The sequence below is a fragment of the Oncorhynchus tshawytscha genome, linkage group LG08 (assembly GCF_018296145.1).
Source record: "Oncorhynchus tshawytscha isolate Ot180627B linkage group LG08, Otsh_v2.0, whole genome shotgun sequence".
Classification (NCBI taxonomy): Eukaryota; Metazoa; Chordata; class Actinopteri; order Salmoniformes; family Salmonidae; genus Oncorhynchus; species Oncorhynchus tshawytscha.
In genome coordinates, this window is record NC_056436.1 from 51743028 (window position 1) to 51763093 (window position 20066).

At 41.1% G+C, this 20066-nt stretch overlaps 1 protein-coding gene across 1 annotated transcript; it reads left to right on the forward strand.

Moving 5' to 3' along the window:
• The first annotated feature begins 10301 nt into the window (after positions 1-10301).
• Positions 10302-20038, forward strand: LOC112256343 (peptidyl-prolyl cis-trans isomerase D). Its single transcript, XM_024429517.2, has 10 exons — positions 10302-10472; positions 10928-11068; positions 11780-11886; positions 12051-12239; positions 12408-12530; positions 13693-13799; positions 13988-14132; positions 18524-18610; positions 19206-19248; positions 19580-20038. Exons 1-10 carry the CDS (start codon positions 10388-10390, stop codon positions 19666-19668), a joined length of 1116 nt encoding a protein of 371 aa, XP_024285285.1. The 5' UTR covers positions 10302-10387; the 3' UTR covers positions 19669-20038.
• Positions 20039-20066: the final 28 nt, after the last annotated feature.

A 20066-nucleotide genomic window follows, 5' to 3' on the forward strand; every position in this document is an offset into this window, starting at 1 on the left:
TTCTGGCCTTTCTAGGGAGTTTTTCCTAGCCACCGTGCTTCTACACCTGCATTGCTTGTTGTTTGGGGTTTTAGGCTGGGTTTCTGTACAGCCCTTTGTGACATCAGCTGATTCAAGAAGGGCTTTCTAAATAAATTTGATTGATTATTCACATGCACACTTTTGGGACATATCTACTATCATATAGGTTATAGCAGTTGTTGATTGGAATGGGATTAGTCAAAAGGGTCCACTCTTTTAGGATTGGGGACAGAACACGGGATAGAAAATATATTTTTTGAAAAATCTACTAATTTTGGGTGCAGTAGACAGCAGTGTTCCATGTTTTAAAACGTTTCAAAGCGTCTAAATAGAATCCATTAAATATCGCGAGATTTAACGTGTATATAATAATTAAATATCGCGATATCCAGAACTTGAATATCCTTAGCATCACGGCAGCAACATTATCATGCCGGTAGCAGCATTAAGACTTCCGTTTTTTGGATTTTGCCATCAAAATAAAAGTCCGCTGTAAAAACGCTTAATTGCAGCATGATTTTTTTTTTTGCATTATGTTTAATTATAGCTACACGGAGGAAACTAAACGAAAGATAATGACTTACAATATTATTTCTTATTTATATAAGGTAGAGCAAATCAATTTGCATGGGGCCCCTGGACAATATACGGTACACACGGGGGTGGTATGTAAAGGATTTTAAAAAACGATAACTGTAATCCGTTACATTACCAGCAAAAATATTGTAATCAGATTAGATGCTTTTGAAAAACTAGATGATTACTTCGAAGATTACTTTTAAATTCAGAAAGGATGCTTGCGATAAAAAAAATCTTTGACACTTCTGTTTTCTCAATGACATTCAAATCAGGGTTTTAAAAAGCGCAACTTTAAGTGTGTTCGATGTGAGTGAGTCTGACCACAAGTCAGAGACCACTATGATGAATCACCAAATGTGTTCGATGGATCTCGGGAAAATAGCAGGAATAGGTTTTGTAGGCTACAGTCCAAGCTATGTCTTCGAATGGTGCGACTGCTGTCGGCATCCATAGATGATCTAATTTCAATAAACGCTTGGAGGTAAGGATAACAGCAGTTTAGTTTCCTGCGATCCCGATATCACTTATTGATATCTACATAGCGCATTGTTGTGAATCCCACTGCTGTTCTCTCATTTAACTATTTGCGCCTTACAGATTGTGGTTGTTGTGGATGGCTGTTCACAAATCTAAGTGCATTTGAACCCAATAATGGTTCAATTCAAGAAGTTTAAACTGCCTATCAATCATCGTTTTTGAAACCAATGAAAGATGTGCTATTGCAACAGCTGCATAGTTCGGATCCCAGCCTATGGAATAAAAGTTGGTATTTTATTGCTCAATCTAATTCATGCTGATAAAAATACAAATAAATCCATAGGCCTAATGGACACATGCTCAAACTTGCACACTTTTGATAGACTTAAAAAGGGTCCGTCTGTAGCTGCTATATATATATATTAATGTAAAGATATAACTTAATCATATTAAGCTGGCATTTAGAAGTAGCTCATTTTCGATTTGTACCAAATTGTTTGACTACAGAGGTAGCAAAACTGTACTTCAAATCTATGATACTCCCCCACTTAAACATACTGCTTGGCTAGTTGGGCCCAAGCTTGCTGTACAACATTAAGACCTATTCAGTCTGTCTACAAACAGGCTCTCAAAGTGCTTGATAGGAAGCCCAATAGCCATCATCACTGTTACATCCTCAGAAAGCATGAGCTCCTGAGTTGGGAAAATCTTGTGCAATACACCGACGCATGTCTTGTATTCAAGATCCTAAATGGCCTGGCTCCCCCTCCATTCACTATTTTTGTGAAACAGAAACCCCAAACATATGGCAGCAGATCCACAAGGTCTGCCATGAGAGGTGACTGTATAGTTCCCTTAAGGAAAAACACCTTTAGTAAATCCGTTTTCTCTGTGAGAGCTTCCCATGTCTGGAATACACTGCCATCAGACACACATAACTGCACCACATATCACACTTTCACAAAATGCTTGAAGACATGGCTAAAGGTCATTCAGATTTGTGAATATAATCCCTAGCTGTGTGTTGCCGCTTTCCATGTTGTCTGTAGCTTGTGAGGTGTGGAAACACTTTGTTGCTTTTATGAATTTTGTCTTGCTGCTTTTTGTTCTATGTTGCTATGTCTGTATGCTACGTCTTGCTTGTCCTATGTTGCTCTGTCTTGCTTGTCCTATGTTGCTATTGTCTATATTGTAATTGTTTTTAATAACCTGCCCAGGGACTGCGGTTGAAAATTAGCCGGCTGGCTAAAACCGGCACTTTTACTGAAACGTTGATTAATGTGCACTGTCCCTGTAACAAATAAACTCAATATAGCAACGTACAGGCAAACGATCAATTGTGTGTCCATAAAACCAGTGTCCAGTTTACTTTTACCTGGTGTGCACAAGGCAATAATGTCACACAATCAGAAAAACCCCAACCCACATCCCTGCTACTTTCAGTCCAAAATCCCAAATCCAATATCCAAACCTTTTGATTAATTGCGACCAGGATGGGTTGAAGAAAAGTGCTGTTAACTTGTGATAACCCTTGATAGGCTATAGGCATAATTGTGGTGATACTAACCTATATGATCTTACTATGATACTGCCTCAAAAAAAAGAGATCTTTGCCTAGCCAAATCGCTTGACCCGATGCACGTTTTGCTATGTAAGGGCTTATGTAAATGTATAAAGCCTGCAGCCTGCTCATCATCAGTAGGATAATGTATGTCATTTACAGGTATGCCAGTCAGTTAACACCCCATCTACTGATCACATACAGCAGTTGCCATTGTTTCTCTGAAGCAGTTCGTACTCACCTAATCACATGCTAATAGTCTGAATTTTTCCCCTACATTATAGGGCAAGCTATGGAATGCAAGTCTGGTATGGAATGGTGTTTTATTTCACACTGGAAGCAAAACAAAGAGAAAGCTAGAATAGTTAATATATGGTTTTGACATTTAGATATAGCCCTGAAGTAGTCAGTCAGAGTTAGTTAAAGTGACAGTACAGCAGTGCATAAGTACGATTTAGACTCGACGAGAGTTCACCGTCCTCATAGCGTCAGAGTAGGTGCTATTAACGAGCCTTGCTGTTCTGGCCTTGATGAACCTCATCAGTTTACTTGAAGGGAAAGGCTTGAAGAAGGGATTGGCTGTTTTGTATTCGAGTGACTCTAGTAGACTGGACCCTGGTATTCTGGACACACAACGGATCGTTTTGCCTCTACAGTGCAACATGTTTACCGTATAGTGTCCAATGGCTCCATTCGTTTTGACATTATTTGTCAGGCCAAGATGCATCTTTTTGGCACAGGTCAAGGCTTGCCTTGGACTGATTTAAATGTATAAAAGGTACAGCTGGCTCATCATCATTAAGTTCATCTAGGTCATTATCAGTCCATTTTTTACATTGTGTCTTTTTTAAAGTAACTAATCACCTATAGGCCTACAGTGTATTGCATTGCAGTGAATGGAGTGGGTGGAGTAGAAAGTGGTGCTGGGCATTTAGACCGCAGTCCACCATGGAATAACACCATAAATTCTACAGACCCTAGTGAGTAATCCAAACCCCAATTTAACTTCGGCACCTATAGTCATTTTCGCTCTATAAACCCATATGTATATGTAATTTATATGCCTATAGTGTATTGCATTGGGACCAATAGAGTTGGTGGAGTACAAAGTGTTGTTGGTCATATAGACCTCAGTCAAAAGAGAGAAATGTATTTTTAAACTATACAAGCTTCAGTGGTTACCTGTCATTCAGGGCCTCTCTGCCCCACCTGTTTAGCAAAAAAAAAAAAACGTATTCATGTGTCATATATCAGTTTGCAAACTATGTAAATAAAACAGAACAATTGAGTTAATAAAGCTGCATACAAACATGGTCTCCCCTTGGGCACTGCCATAGAGTTACATTATAAGTGCCCATCCAAGAAGTCTCAAGGTCATTGGCCACAGATAATATGACATCAAATCAAGTTATATCTACCGTAGCTTTGATTGGACTGATCATGTCAACATACTTTCAAAACCTTAGATAGCAAGGTAGACAAGCATTCATAATCATGACTCAGCAATCAGCAATCTACTGGCAAATCCTTTTTAATCCTTGTCATATGAAAATTAATTATGGATAAAACCTATCAGTGCTGATCGGCCATAAACATTACACAACAAGTTGGAAATCGCAAATTCAGCAATGAGGGGTTTGGAAGGAATCAGTGGCTAACTGCAAGCATTGCATAGCAATCACTAGCCTGCTATTCAGTGGAGTGGGTCTGGGTTTAAGGGTCTCTTTCCCAAGCTTAAAATAATAAACATTCATGCTGTCAATCCAGCATGACCTCTGCCGTGTTCAAAATAACTGGAAACTCAGAAATCTCAGACTTTAGTTAGTTCAAGACAGCTCGGAACTCTGAAAAGATTTTGCTCAAACTGGGAAAATACGTTTTGAATCATCATCAAACTCGGAATTCCAAGTCGAGAACGCTGGTCTCTTTCTAGAGCTCCAACCTGAAGATCACTGACGTCATAAGTTCCCAGTTGTCATGAAAGCAACATAAATCCAGAGAATACAACACTTTGATGACAACATTTGCCCACAAGGACCGGCGCGCCAACTTCCTGTTTTTGTGACCACAGCACAACAAGGTGAGTCCAAAAATGTATTGTATGCTGCTGCATTAATTATATAATATGCCAGGGAGATATGTATCCTGTAGCTAAGAAACTAATAAGTGCACAGTGCATTTGGAAAGTATTTAGACCCCTTGACTTTTTCCACATTTTGTTACGTTACAGCCTTAATCTAAAATGGATAAAACTTGTTTTTCCCTCATCAAATCTACATATAATAAACCATAATGACAAAGCAAAAAGTTTTTTAATTGTATTTTTTTAAATGTCTAAAAAAATCAAACTGAAATATCACATTTACATATTTACGTATTCAGAGCATTTACTCAATGCTTTGTTGAAGCACCTTTGGCAGCGATTACAGCATTGAGTCTTCTTGAGTATAACACTACAAGATCGGGTCCAAGTCTGGCCTCTGGCTGGGCCACTCAAGGACATTCAGAGACTTGTCCCGAAGCCTCTCCTGGTAGTCTTGGCTGTGTGCTTAGGGTCGTTGGAAGGTGAACCTTCACCCCAGTTTGAGGTCCTGAGCGCTCTGGAGCAGGTTTTCATCAAGAATCTCTCTGTACTTTGCTCCATTCATCGTTCCCTCGATCCTGACTAGTCTCACCTGCCGCTAAACAACATCCCCACATCATGCTTCACCGTAGGGATGGTGCCAGGTTTCCTCCAGATGTGACGCTTGGCATTCAGACCAAAGAGTTCAAACTTGGATTCATCAGACCAGAGACTCTTGTTTCTCATGGTTGGAGAGTCATTCAGGTGCCTTTAGGCAAAATCCAAGTGTGCTGTCATGTGCCTTTTACTGAGGAGTGGTTACCGTCTGACCACTCTACCAGAAAAGCCTGATTGGTGAAGTGCTGCAGCGATTGTTGTCCTTCTGGAAGGTTCTCCCATCTCCACAGAGGAAATCTGGACTCTCTGTTACCGACCATCAGGTTCTTATCACCTCCCTGACCAAGGCCCTTCACCCCGATTGCCGAGTTTGGTCGGGCGGCCAGCTTTACGAAGGCTCTTGGTGGTTCTAAACTTATTCCATTTAAGCATGATAGAGGTAACTGTGTTTCTGGGGACCTTCAATGCTGCAGAAATGTTTTGGTACCCTGCCCCAGATAATATTTTTGCTCTGACATGCACTGTCAACTGTGGGATCTTGTATAGATAGGTGTGTGCCTTTCCAAATCGTGTCCAATCCATTTAATTTGCCACAGGTGTAATCCAATCAAGTTGTAGAAACACCAAGGATGATCAATGGAAACAGGATGTACTTGAGCTCAATTGAGTCTCATAGCAACGGGTCTGAGTACTTATGTAAATAAGGTATTTCTGTTTAGTATTTTTTTATACATTTGCTAAAATTCTAAAAACCTGTTTTCGATTTGTCATTATGGGGTATTGTGTGTAAATTGATGAGGAAAAATGTAATTGAATCCATTTTAGAATAAGGTTGTAATGTAACAAAATGTGGGGAAAGTCAAGGAGTCTGAATACCTTCTGAATGCACTGTATGTTGTGTAGTAAGTTGTTAGTAGCCCATGTGCCTCACACTAATAATTTGGTCCCTTTTCCGCTCATATAACCCCTTTATTTATCATATGGTTCGACTTGGTGTATAGGGAAAATACTGTAAGAACAGCCCATGTTCTGAATTCTGTGTGCTGAACAAATAGTCGATCCAGCTTGCTCATTAATGTCTTAATCAAAATTACGGATTGCCTCTCCTCTGCTCGCCGTCCCCTTATGCCATAGTTTGTACATCTCAATTGTCAGTAGAAACCAATTTTTTAAAGCAAGTCTGCCATATCAGTTGTTTTTTTAAAGGCAGTAAATTAGGCTGAATGAACTATTTTGCTGGCAGACAAGATTTTGCTGGTGTAAGCAGTGGTAAGTATTCACTCCATGGTGCTGAAAAGAAAGCTCTGCTGTTGGGACAGCTTTATGTAGGCCCCTGTTGGGCACCATTTGTAACTGTTATAGTGCAATGAATGTATTGTTTTGTGTTGTGGCTTTGCCCCACCAAGATGTACATGCTAAAATCATCACTGGCAAGCTTACTGAGACGAGAGCCCGAACATTTATATTCAGCACAGGAGATGCAGAGAAAATTCTACTCCCTTGGGACTTAACCACCACCATAGTCCCAGAGAAGGAAACACTGGGAGAGTATGAAATAAAATAACAAAAAAACTAAAAGAGAGAGTAATTAGCTTAGAGCTCCACGCCAAAACGCTCAGCAAATACTACAACAGTAGAATCCCACGAGGCTAAGGTATTCAAAAAGAGCCTTTGAAGACACTGGTGCAAGATATTTTATATATATTACTGTTCATCGGATCAAATACTACACATCATTGACCATTCCACTAGAGAGTGTTCTACTATAAAACAAGCTACAAATGAATGCAAAATTGACATTGATCAGATATACAGTACCAGTCAAAAGTTGACACCTACTCATTCAAGGGTTTTTCTTTATTTCTACTGTTTTCTACATTGTAGAATAATAGTGACGACATCAATGCTATGAAGAAACAAATGGAATCATTTAGTAACCAAAAAAAGTGTTGAACAAATCAAAACATATTTAAGATTCTTCAAAGTAGCCACCCTTTGCCTTGATGACAGCTTTGCACACTCTTGGCATAAGATAAAATGCTTGATGACATAACGAATGATAACTTGATTAATATACAGAGATCAGATAAGAGAGGTGGGATTGTGATTTCTAATACCAACTTGTTTATTGGAAAAAATAATAGAAAATGTTACAAGAAATTGATTTTCGATCCTACCTCCAACTATAAAATTGAAGTGAATAAAGCCCTCGATAAAGGACTACAAAATAAATTGTCGACATTACAGGAATATAAATATCTTTCATGTGTGCTAGCCATACTCCCAACATGCTTTATCTGCCCTTGTTCTGACCCCCCACACCAGTGTGATTACTACCTCTGAGCGTTTCGGTAGTTTGAGGTAGTCACCTCATACAATTGGGAGTATGGTTAGAAGGTACACTGTCCTTCTCTCAGCACATATCCATTAATACAGGTAACGAGTGGAGGACAGAGAGGCTAGGTAGGTGACCAAATACTTATTTTCCACCATAATTTGCAAATAAATTCATTGAAAATCCTACAATGTGATTTTCTGGATTTCTTTTCTCATTTTGTCTGTCATAGATGAAGTGTACCTATGATGAAAATTACAGGCCTCTCATCTTTTTAAGTGGGAGAACTTGCACAATTGGTGGCTGACTAAATTATTTTTTGCCCCACTGTATGTAATGGGGAACTGATAAAAATAAACAATCAAAGCGCAAACAATTCATACAATGAATGTGCAATAATTGGCAGGAGACAGTGGAGCACATTCTGGAGAGCTGAGTGCATGCATTCTGGAGAGAGATGCCTATATCTTTGCTACACACCCCTCCCCTCCTTGTTTTACCACTTTAAATTATACTCAAGACAGATTATCTTCACACATTTTAGATGCTTTTCACTGACAGCTGCAACTCAATCATCCGCTAGGCCTATTGCCACGAGTGCTCCCCAAATTGCTGGCTTCCCAAATAGGCATAGGCCTCTACACTTGTGATTTGAAAGAATCCAGAGTATTTAAAAAAAGAAGCTAATGGTCCTCTGTGGCTAAATCAAGCTCTCTGGTAAAGTATTTTGAATGATTTACAGGAGAAACGATATCATTTTGGCAAAATATCAATTTACTTTAGGTGAAGCCAACTTCCGAACAGGGTAATGTGCGCTCGCCAACTGTACTTTCTAAATAGCAAGTGCTGAAACAAGAGATCGGACAGCCTACAAAGAGGAGGTAAGGGCCCTGGGAGTGTGGTGCCAGGAAAATAACCTTCCACTCAATGTCGACAAGACAAAGGAGCTGATAGTGGACTTCAGGCAACCAGCAGAGGGACCACACTCCTATCCACATCGACGGGACCGCAGTGGAACAGGTGGAAAGCTTCAAGTTCCTCAGCGTACACATCACTGACGATCGGAAATGGTCCACTCACACAGACCGTGTGGTGAAGAAAGCGCAACAGTGCCTCTTCAACCTCAGGAGGTGGAAAAAAGTGGCTTTGTGAAGGTTTTAGGTGCCAAGCCAAATTTTTTCAGCCTCCTGAGGTTGAAGAGGCGCTGTTGCGCCATCTCCACCACACTGTCTGTGTGGGTGGACCATTTCAGTTTGTCCGTGATGTGTACGCGAGGAACTTAAAACTTTCCACCTTCTCCACTGCTGTCCCATCGATGTGGATAGGGTGGTGCTCCATCTGCTGGTTCCTGAAGTCCACGATCATCTCCTTTTGTTTTGTTGACGTTGAGTGAGGTTGTTTTCCTGACACCACACTCCGAGGGCCCTCACCTCCTCCATGTAGGCTGTCTCATCGTTGTTGGTGATCAAGCCCACTACTGTTGTCGTGTGCAAACTTGTTGATCGATTTGGAGGCATGCATGGCCACGCAGTCATGGGTGAACAGGGAGTACAGGAGGGGGCTGATCACCCACCCTTGTGGGGCCCCAGTGTTGAGGATCAGCGAAGTGGAGATGTTTCCTACCTTCACCACCTGGGGGCGGCCCGTCAGGAAGTCCAGGACCCAATTGCACGGGACGGACAGATAGGGGGGCCCCTTATCTGAGATACCTACTGCAACCCTCATCCTCCACATTCAACAACCGTTCTGCCAGTCACATTCTGTTAAAAGTCCACAAAGCACACACATCCTTGGTTTGATCCTCTTTTCAGTGTTCTGCAAATAGCGACTGGAACGAGCTGCAATGAATACTCAAACTGGACAGTTTTATCTCCATCTCTACATTCAAAGACTCAAACATGGACATTGTTACTAACACTTACTTATTGTTGTCTCTTCCTTTTTGCCCTTTGTGCTGTTGTCTGTGCCTAACAATGTTTGTACCATGTTATTGGAGCAGCGGTCTAAGGTACTGCATCTCACTGCAAGAGGCATCATTGCAGTCCCTGGTTTGAATCCAGGCTGCATCACATCCGGCCGTAATTGAGATTCCCATAGAGCGGCGCACAATTGGCTCAGCGTCGTCCAGGTTTGGCCGGGGTAGGCCGTCATTGTAAATAAGAATTTGTTCTTAACTGACTTGCCAAGTTAAATAAAGGTTAAATACATTTTTAAAAGTAGTGAGTAATCCCATCCCCGCTTTTACTTCGGCACATAGAATCGTTTTCTCTTTAACCCAATATGTAAATTGTAGGCCAACAGTTTATTTCATTAATGGAGAATAAAGTATTGCTGGCCATAAAGACCTCAGTCCCGCATGAAGGAACACCATACAGATCCTAGTGAGGAATCCTAACCCCACTTTTACTTCAGCACCTAGAATAGTTTTCTCTCCATAAGAGTACTGCGTTGGGGGCATTTATTTGACCTTGGAACATGTTTTAAAACCCACATTAAATGCAAATGTCACTTAAATATGAACAAATATTCATCATTATTAATGTGTAGACAATGTTTCACATCATGAATAAATACAGGTTAATGACACTTGTACTATTACGTGAGGGGGCTTTTATTTGTAATTTTTCGGAAATTCAGTGACCCGGAAGTTCTTTTTGAGTGTTGCTGACGAGTCGCTGATAACTAGGAGTATTGTGGAAGTAACTTTAGCTAGCTGACGTTTAGAATTTTAGAAATGTCTAACGCAACACCCGTGACCAAGCCTTCAAACAAAGAAAACCCCCGTGTCTTCTTTGATGTAGACATTGGTGGTGAAAGAGGTTAGGATATTTTCAATAAAGCGCTGTTAGTCATTCAACTGGACACGCTAGGCTAATGGCTAGCCAGCAGCGCCGGGTGGTTTCTAGAAAAAGCACATTCATGCTAGCTAGCATGATCTTAAATTAACGTTACAGCGACCAATGTATATTAAAGTACACATTTGTAATTCCTATGCTATTTTGAACCATTTAGGTACTTGTATTGTTAGCTATTTGTTACTGTCTAAATATAACAAGTTAGTCTAATTTGTGAATATCCATTCGCCTGATACATTAACGTTCCATTCGAAGCAACAAGCACGTGCTGTCATGTTTTTCGTAAATATTCAACACTCCAGTGTCTACCAGATTAGCTAGTTGAGGACTAAAAGGCTTGTTTTTGAGTTACATCTACTTTGAAATTGCATTTTTTAAAGACCAACTATCCACATAATGTCATGCTATGTTGTCACCAGCTGGCCGAATCGTGTTCGAACTGTTTGCTGATGTTGTCCCCAAAACCGCTGAAAACTTTCGAGCACTCTGTACTGGAGAGAAGGGAACTGGCAAAACCACAGGAAAACCACTCCATTTCAAAGGATGTCCTTTCCACAGGAGTAAGTATTGTGCATTTCCACTGCTTGTTAGCCAGCAGATCGTACCTGCTTGCTTACAGCCTGACTAGGGTCTAGTTAAGCGATAAGGCCTGAGGAAGTGTGGTATATGGATAATATACTAATGCTAAGGGCTGTTCTTTAGCACGACGCAACTCGTAGTGCCTGGACCCAGTCCTTAGACGTGGTATATTGGCCATATATTACAAACACCAAAGGAGCCTTATTTTTATTTTACCTTTATTTTACTAGGCAAGTCAGTTAAGAACAAATTCTTATTTTCAATGACTGCCTAGGAACAGTGGGTTAACTGCCTGTTCAGGGGCAGAACGACAGATTTGTACCCTATCAGCTTGGGGATTTGAACTTGCAACCTTTCGGTTACTAGTCCAACGCTCTAACCACTAGGCTACCCTGCCGCATTGCTATTATAAACTGGTTACCAATGCAATTAGAGCAGTAAAACTTAAAATTGTGTCATACCTGTGGTATATGGTCTGATATTCCATGTCATTCAGCCAATCAGAATTCAGGGCTCAACCGCCCAGTTTATAATGATCAATATGGGCTATTTATCAATGTTTGTAAAGACTGCTGAATGAGTCCAAAAACGTGTTGTGATTTATTTTGATGAGTAGTACATCCATTTTATGGTAACAAACTGCAGTAAGATCAATAATGACCACAAACATGTACGCTGTCAATCAATTTAAGTTATCAAGCAGTTCATGATCCAGGGAGGAGATTTCTCCAACCAGAACGGCACTGGAGGGGAGAGCATCTATGGGGAGAAGTTTGAAGATGAGAACTTCCATTACAAGGTAAGGATTTTCATAATGACTTGGAATAACATAGGAGATTTTCTTGACCAGTATAAAGTCTGGGCTTTAGTCATAGGAATAACTCCTGGCCCTTAGCATGACAAATTATTTCTGTTTTCTTGGTCATCATTGAATTAACATGTGGGTGTCTGTGTCCTCTCCAGCACGACAAAGAGGGCTTGCTGAGTATGGCCAATTCTGGACCCGCCACCAATGGCTCCCAGTTCTTCATCACCACTGTGCCCACTGCTCATCTAGATGGCAAACACGTTGTCTTTGGACAAGTCTTGAAGGGGTTAGGGCTGGTGAAAACACTGGAGGCCATAGAGACTAACGAGGACACACCTCTCAAGGTCAATCAATGAGAATAACTACCGCCACATTCGATAACATTAATGCAGCAGCAAGCTGTATGTTTTGCCTTGCAGCAGGTAGATTACCTAGTATTTTTCTGTAGTGTGTGACACTTGTGAAATGCTCATCGTGTATTTACAGTTTTGCTCTTGATTCTTTCCCCATAGCCCTGTGTAATTGCCGAGTGTGGTGAGCATAAACATGGAGACAACTGGGGAGTAGCCCCGAACGACGGCTCAGGGGACACCCATCCAGACTACCCAGAGGACGCCGACGTCGATTTAAAAGATGTTAGTAGTCCTACCTCATTTTCTCTCTAAACGCTTCTCTGAAGATACCCATGCTGACGTTCTATTTTTTATTTTGGTTATTGTCAGTCTCAAAAGGTGATCTTATGAAAAAAATAATATATAGCTCCATTATCTTTTCCACGTACATTATCTGTTTTTAGTTTACACTGACATTTTACAATCACGGAAATTATAACGCCTCTTCATATCTTTTGGAGTGACAGGCCGCCTCTGCTAAATTTATGTAGGGGAAACACTGGTTGCACCTGTATTACTGTACCTCGATTCCACCTCGCAAAGTTTGCATTTCCTTCTAATTTAATTTCTCAAAGCATTGCCATACAGGACTTTGCTGCTGTCGCTTGCCTTTCTCTGCCTTTTCCCCAACTGTTAACGACAATAATGTAGTGGCGGAGAGTCCACTAAAATAATAATCGACTACAAAGATTCTGTATTTTTTGGAACGGAGGAGACAGATTAGATGCCGAGAACACAAACACTTGTGTCTTTCATAGTGAGCTAGCGAGAGAGGGGAGGGGCACAGTATAGGCAGGTCGGCCACTAGCCAGACATTCAGAACCGTGCACTAGGCCTATCTAGAGGCAATTAAAAGGTGTATCTCACAATGGAATGCTGCATTTCGCAATGTCTTGGCTTGCAATGTCTCGTAACTTCAGTAGGTTATGATATTCTTCATTAGCAAAGAGCAGGTGAGCCAGCGTGCGAGAGTGGAGGGGGCAGGCTGAAAGAACCGTACTCATGTCTTGGTAATCTGTATCTCGAAATGTCTTGTCTTGCATGTCTCGCACATTCACAAAAAATTGCAGGAAGTTAGCCTCTTCCTCTCTGGTTCTATTTAAATTACACAACTTTCTCCAGGCCTTTATAGCCTATTGTCTAGTTAGGCTATGGCTAGGAAAATAATATGCTTTGTGATAACTGCACTGTGATTTTAATTTTATGGATTTATTATTATTTTTTGGTTGTGGGTGTTAACGTTAAGGATCCTGATTTAGTTTAAATGTTCACATATGTGGATTGATTTATTTAGTCAAAATGAAGTGTGACATGAACTATGAATTTCTGTGATTGTGAAATGCTGATGCAGCACTGATTGTGAAAATAGCATAAATGTCTCATACTTGTTTTTTTGTTTTGTTAGGTTGACAAAGTCCTATGTGTTGCTGAGGATATTAAGAATATTGGGAACAACTTTTTCAAGAACCAAGACTGGCAGTCTGCAATCAAGAAGTACTCCAAAGCTCTCAGGTGAAATGTTGTCTGGGGTTCACTCCACTCGCACTGTGATTTACAGTGTGTGTGTGTACTAGGCCTGCTTGTGTCACAGCATGACATGCATTTGAATGCACAATGACCATAGGAGTTGGCCAAATGGCACAAACCGATCTGGGACCAGCCTAGCAAAGGACTAAATGGTGAAACGTGTCACTTGCCAGGTATCTGGCAGTTGCCGGTGATGAGCAGGAGATTGAGAAAGCCCAGGCGAAGCTGGAGCCCACGGCGGTGAGCTGCATTCTCAACACCGCTGCCTGTAAACTGAAGATGCAGCTCTGGCAGGAAGCCATGGACAGCTGTGACGAGGTAAGTAATTTAGGCCAATATGGGGGCATTACACAGTCCTGTGCAGACAGAAATGGCTTATAAAGCCAACAACTAAAAACAGTACAGCCTGCAGGTAAAATAATATCCTAATAAAATAAAAAATCCTATAAATCACATTGGCTGTGAATGGCCTGTCTGAAACGAACTTGAAACATTGTATCAACTATGAACTTGGATCCGTCTGAAGATCCATGCAACATCGTATAACATATTCTGGGCACTCATAGTTTCCCGCGCCAGTGACCTCAGGACAGACACAGCTCTAGGCTATGTCCGCAAGGGATAAGTAATCAGGTAGGCCTATTTTATGATGTTCCCACTGGATCAGAGCATGACATTTCAGGCTGAGTGGTTATCGAAAGGGAGAGGGCTGGAAAGATTTTTCAAATACATTGAGGAGTTGTCAATGTCTGTAAAAACAGACTTTGTTTGCTTGCTGTTTGAGGCGAAGAATACATTAATTTGAAGCTCTACAGCTCATTAGTGGTGGTGCATTAAGCCGATCATAAATACTATCAGATCTCCAAATGGGAAAATTTATAAGCCTACATTTGCACGCATCCAGGCAGCCTATAGACCTACTTCTATGCGTAATCAGGTGACGTCATTACTCAACATTGACAGGAGTGCTCCAAAAAAAGACAATGACTAAATTGACACAACACAAATGAAATTAACAAAAAAACGTGTTTCTCACAAGTGTAGCATAGGTTGTTTACTCTGCAAACAACATGTCCGCTCCTACAATGAGAACGGTTAAAGACTGGAATAATATATTGAATGCCTTGACAGACATAACCGTAACCAACCAAACATTGTAGATTAGGAATTAATGATAAATGTACTACTGGTGATATATGTAATGGGAACTCGAGACACTAATAATCGAACGCAAACAATTCACACAATGAAGTTATGAAACAATGAATGTGCACAAATTGGTGGGAGAGAGCGCATTCTGGAGAGAGACGTGCATTGTGCAGCCACACCCCTTCTTGTACTGTGCCATCCCCTAGGCCTACGCAATGGATTCGTTCACTTCGATTGGCACGAATAAGACGGGTGTCTTGTGTGCCCTAAAAATATAAATATATATATGCTACTGCTCGACCAAAAAAATCTTGGTCGACCAACAGCGTATCGACCAAGCAATTGACCAGTCGAATAATTGGTGTCAGACCTACTCAGTCACAGGAGAGGTGGTATGGTTATGGGATTTCTTTTTTTAAATAAAGTGGATTAGAAATTATGCAAACAATTTTAAAATTGAAAGAAAAATATTTTTGGCCAACTGAAATCCTAGATGCCAGCCCCATCACACTTCCACCACTCAACTACGGTACAACTGTTTATTAGTGGCAAAGATTCAAAGGCCATTTGTGGTCAGCACTATAAAAGTCTTTATGGAACTCATTGTGAATGCAACTGAGGATATGTTTTTGTAGAGTACCATAATATTTCTAGTTAAATCTGTTGATAAACATTCTTATTCAGTATTTATGGCGCCGGGGGGATGGCTGCCGTTTTACTTGCTCCTAACCAATTGTGACCTGTTTCAGGAAACTAGCTGTATGTCGCAAGTCACAACTTCACAGGAGAGCCATTTAAATGTTTTATTTATTTTTATTTTTTACCCCGTTTTCTCCCCAATTTCGTGGTATCCAATTATTTTCAGTAGCTTGTCTCATCGCTACAACTCCCGTACGGGCTCGGGAGAGACTAAGGTTGAAAGTCATGCCTCCTCGGATACACAACCCAACCAAGCCGCACTGCTTCTTTAACACAGCGCGCATCCAACCCGGAAGCCAGCCGCACCAATGTGTCGGAGGAAACACCGTGCACTTGGGTAGCGCGCACTGCGACCGGCCCGCCACAGCAGGTGCGCGATGAGACAAGGATATCCCTACCGGCCAACCCCTCCCTAACCCGGGCGACGCTAGGCCAATTGTGCGTCGCCCCACGGACCTCCCAGTCGCGGCCGGTTACGACAGAGCCTGGTCGCGAACCCAGAGTCTCTGATGGCACAGCTGGCACTGCAGTACAGCACCCTTAACCACTGCGCCACCCGGGAGGAGTGGCCAGGAGAGCCATTTTAACGTTATTTTATTTATCAAAATGCGTTTTTTGGCAGAAATGCCTTCTGCAACGTCAATTTTCATGTGCCTTAATAATATACTTTTATGCCATCTGTAATTATGAATACAATTGTTAAATTACTAGCCTTGTTGGTTAAGCCACAGAAGAAAAAAAAAACTTCCCACTAGCCATGATTGGCTGAGATGAGTGGGCTGGACTTGCCGAGAGAGGAGTTTGGATTGGTGTGCCATATAGAAGGCTTTTGTCTATTTGAGCTGGTCAGTCTGTGTTGGTAATCCTGTCGAACGCGGCTTTTTATAACAATGTGTAGTGGAGCTGTTTAAGTGTTGCTCTCCACTTTCTAGAGGATCATGTTTTGAAATCAGTGGAATTAGAGTATGATAGCTAAAGAGATGGAGAAACAACTCCGGATTACATCTTCAAACTAAGGGAAACCGTGGCATGGCATCCGTGACAGGGAGACGCATCCATCATGCATGATGATGTATAAGATAAGATAGTAAGATAGTCTACCACTAGTTAGATACATTTTCAGATATTACACGTGTCTAATTTTGACCAAGTGGTTTCATTTCAAGTTAGTGTACTGTTAGCTAGCTAACTAACATTAGCTGGCTGACTCCCTAGCTAACGTTACATGTATGACATTATTATTTGTATCCCAGAACTGTTTGCTTTGCTAGTTAGAGCCTAATGTTAGCTACATTTGAACCTGGTTGGTTAGCTCCCAGCAGATTCATGCAGGGTAGTAACAACATGATTTGGCACTATTTCATTGTTGTTTAACTAGCTAACGTTAGCTGGTTGGCTCATTAGCTAACGTGACGTGTGTGCAGATGGACGTGGTACCTTCAGCCGTTTGGAAATTGCTCTCAAGGATGAACCAGACTTGTGGAGGTCTACCATTTTTTTCTGAGGTCATGGCTGATTTCTTTTGATTTTCCCATGATGTCAAGCAAAGAGGCACTGAGTTTGAAGGTAGGCCTTGAAATACATCCACAGGTACACCTCCAATTGACTCAAATGATGTCAATTAGCCTATCAGAAGCTTCTAAAGCCATGACATTTTCTGGAATTTTCTGAGCTGTTTAAAGGCACAGTCAACTTAGTGTATGTAAACTTCTCACCCACTGGAATTGTGATACAGTGAATTATAAGTGAAATAATCCATCTGTAAACAATTTTTGGAAAAATGACTTGTCATGCATAAAGTAGATGTTCTGACTTGCCAAAACTAGGTTGTTAACAAGACATTTGTGGAGTGGTTGATAAACAAGTTTTAATGACTTCAACATAAGTGTATGTAAACATCTGACTTCAACTGTACATGTTTCAAGCAGACCACCATAGCCCGTTTCCAAGAAAGCTAAAGTAACCTACCTCAATGACTACTGCCCCGCATGGCTCACATCAACACTATCATCCCGGAAACCCACAGATGACGCAGTCACACTCCACACTGCCCTTTCCCACCTGGATAAAAGGAACACCTATGTGAGAATGCTGTTCATTGATTACAGCTCAGTGTTCAACACCATAGTGCCCTCCATGCTCATTACTAAGCGGGCACGACGATGCCTTTCCCCCTCAGGAGACTGAAAAGAGTCGGCATGGGTCCCCAGATCCTCAAAATGTTCTACAGCTCCACCATCGAGAGCATCCTGACCGGTTGCATCACCTTCTGGTATAGCAACTGCTACAGAGGGTAGTGCGTACATCACTGGGGCCAAGCTTCCTGCCATCCATGACCTATATACTTGGCTGGGTCAGAGGAAGGTCCCAAAAAAATTGTCATGGACTGTTCTCTCTGCTGCCGCATGTAAAGTGGTACCGGAGCGCCAAATCTATGTCCAAAACGCTCCTTAACAGCTTCTAAGCCCAAGCCATAAGACTGCTGAACAATTAATCAAATGGCCAGTCGGACTATTTGCACTGCTGATACTCGCTGTTTATTATCTATGCATAGTCACTTTACCCATACCTACATGTCCATATTACCTTGACTAACCTGTATCCTCGCACATTGACCTTTTACCAGTACTACCTGTATATAGCCTCAATGTTATTGTGTACCTTTTTTTTCTTTTTCTTAACTCTATTTTCTGAAAACTGCATTGTTGGTTAAGGGCTTGTCAGTAAGCATTTCAGTTTGGTCTACACCTGTTGTATTCGGCGCATGTGACAAATATAATTTGATTAGGAAGGGAAAGAAACACTGAGAAGTGCAGTCACTAAATAGTTTGATTTATATATGTTTGCTTGTTTTTTTTTAGGCACTGGAGTTGAACCAGAAAAACACTAAAGCTCTGTTCAGGAGGGCCCAGGCCTGGCAGGGACTGAAGGAGTACAGTAAAGCCATGGTAAAGAAAAAAGTTGATATACACTCTTATCATACCAATCATGACTTCAGAATGTGAACCATTTGTCCCAGCCTAACAAAAATGGGCTTTCTGGACTGGAACCCATGCGACAAGGATATTTTCCCCCACCGATTCATATGGGTTTATTTGCACTAAAACATTGCTTCCAAAGAGTTGGGGCGAAACAATGGTCACCCGGCCTGTGTATTGGTATACAACTGAGGAATGGGCCTGGAGAAATGTAACCACTCAAATACAGACAGAGCTATCAATTTACGGACTGACCATCCATGATATCATCATTTTAACCATGTTCTGACGCTATACAGTGTTTTACATTGGTGTAAAACAAGCATGTATTTTGGGTTCTGATGGGGTACGACTATTGAACTAATAAGCTCATGAGGCATTTATAAATGATATTCTTGAAGAATGAAATGGGTATATCATTCATTTGTAAGTCCAAAAATGGATGTAGCAACTAAGGATTCCAGCTTTAAATCTGGAATTGGAGGAAGTGGTCAATAGCTGGATCATTGGAGTATGACTTGTCTGTCAACTCACTAAAATATTTCTCACCTTTTGCCATTTGCAGAGTGATCTGAAGAAAGCTCAAGAAATAGCACCAGAGGACAAAGGTTGGTACTGCTTCTTTATGGTAACAATCAATCCAGGGGATCATTTGTGTCCTTATGGCAGCATTTACACAGGCAGCCCAAGGATAATCTATTGCCCAATTAGTGGAAAAAATATGAATAATTGGGCTGCCTGTGTAAATGTAGCCATGTGTTCTTTTGAATATTCTAAAGGCTAACTAGAACTTAAATGGTCAATAGTGAGAGCAGTATGATGCTCAAAGTAACTTATTTACAAAACCCCTTCATGACATATGCAACAGTTTTGCCATTTCGTTGTGATAGGTTGTTTTCCTTGCCTGACAAGTGAATTTACTTGTTCATCCTTTGACAGCGATTGGAAACGAGATGAAGAGAGTCCAGTTGAAAGTGAAGGAGGAAAAGGAGAAAGAGAAGCAAATCTATGCAAAAATGTTTGCATGAAGATCAGACAATCATTTGATAAAGTCCACTCGCCAATAATGAGTTATTTCTGTAAGGCAGCTAGCTACAATCAGGTCCCAATTGAAAACCACCACAGTATAATATTGGCTGTTGAAAGTTATTTGTGTGGCTGAAAATTAAGTATGGAGGACGCTTAACCCTGTCAGCATTTTGTCTGAGTATTTCACTGTATTCATTTATTTGGAGTGTTATGTCAATGATACTCATGTTTACAAAGAACTACTGTAATATCCCTTTGTCTGAATGTTTAAGATAAGCCATAAAATTGTGGTTGGTTAGTTAAGACTCATTCTGGAATTTGCCTACTCCACCTGTATGCGGTGCAATTAAATTCTACCTGAACATTCAATGAGAGCTGTGATTTGTGGATTAAGCTG

What these genes read in the sequence shown, in the direction of transcription:
- LOC112256343 (XM_024429517.2), top strand. Translation starts at nt 10,388, where the DNA reads ATGTCTAACGCAACACCCGTGACCAAGCCTTCAAACAAAGAAAACCCC. An exon ending in CCGACGTCGATTTAAAAGAT is followed by an intron (nt 12,531 to 13,692) that starts GTTAGTAGTCCT and finishes TTGTTTTGTTAG; the next exon opens with GTTGACAAAGTCCTATGTGT. An exon ending in CCATGGACAGCTGTGACGAG is followed by an intron (nt 14,133 to 18,523) that starts GTAAGTAATTTA and finishes GTTTTTTTTTAG; the next exon opens with GCACTGGAGTTGAACCAGAA.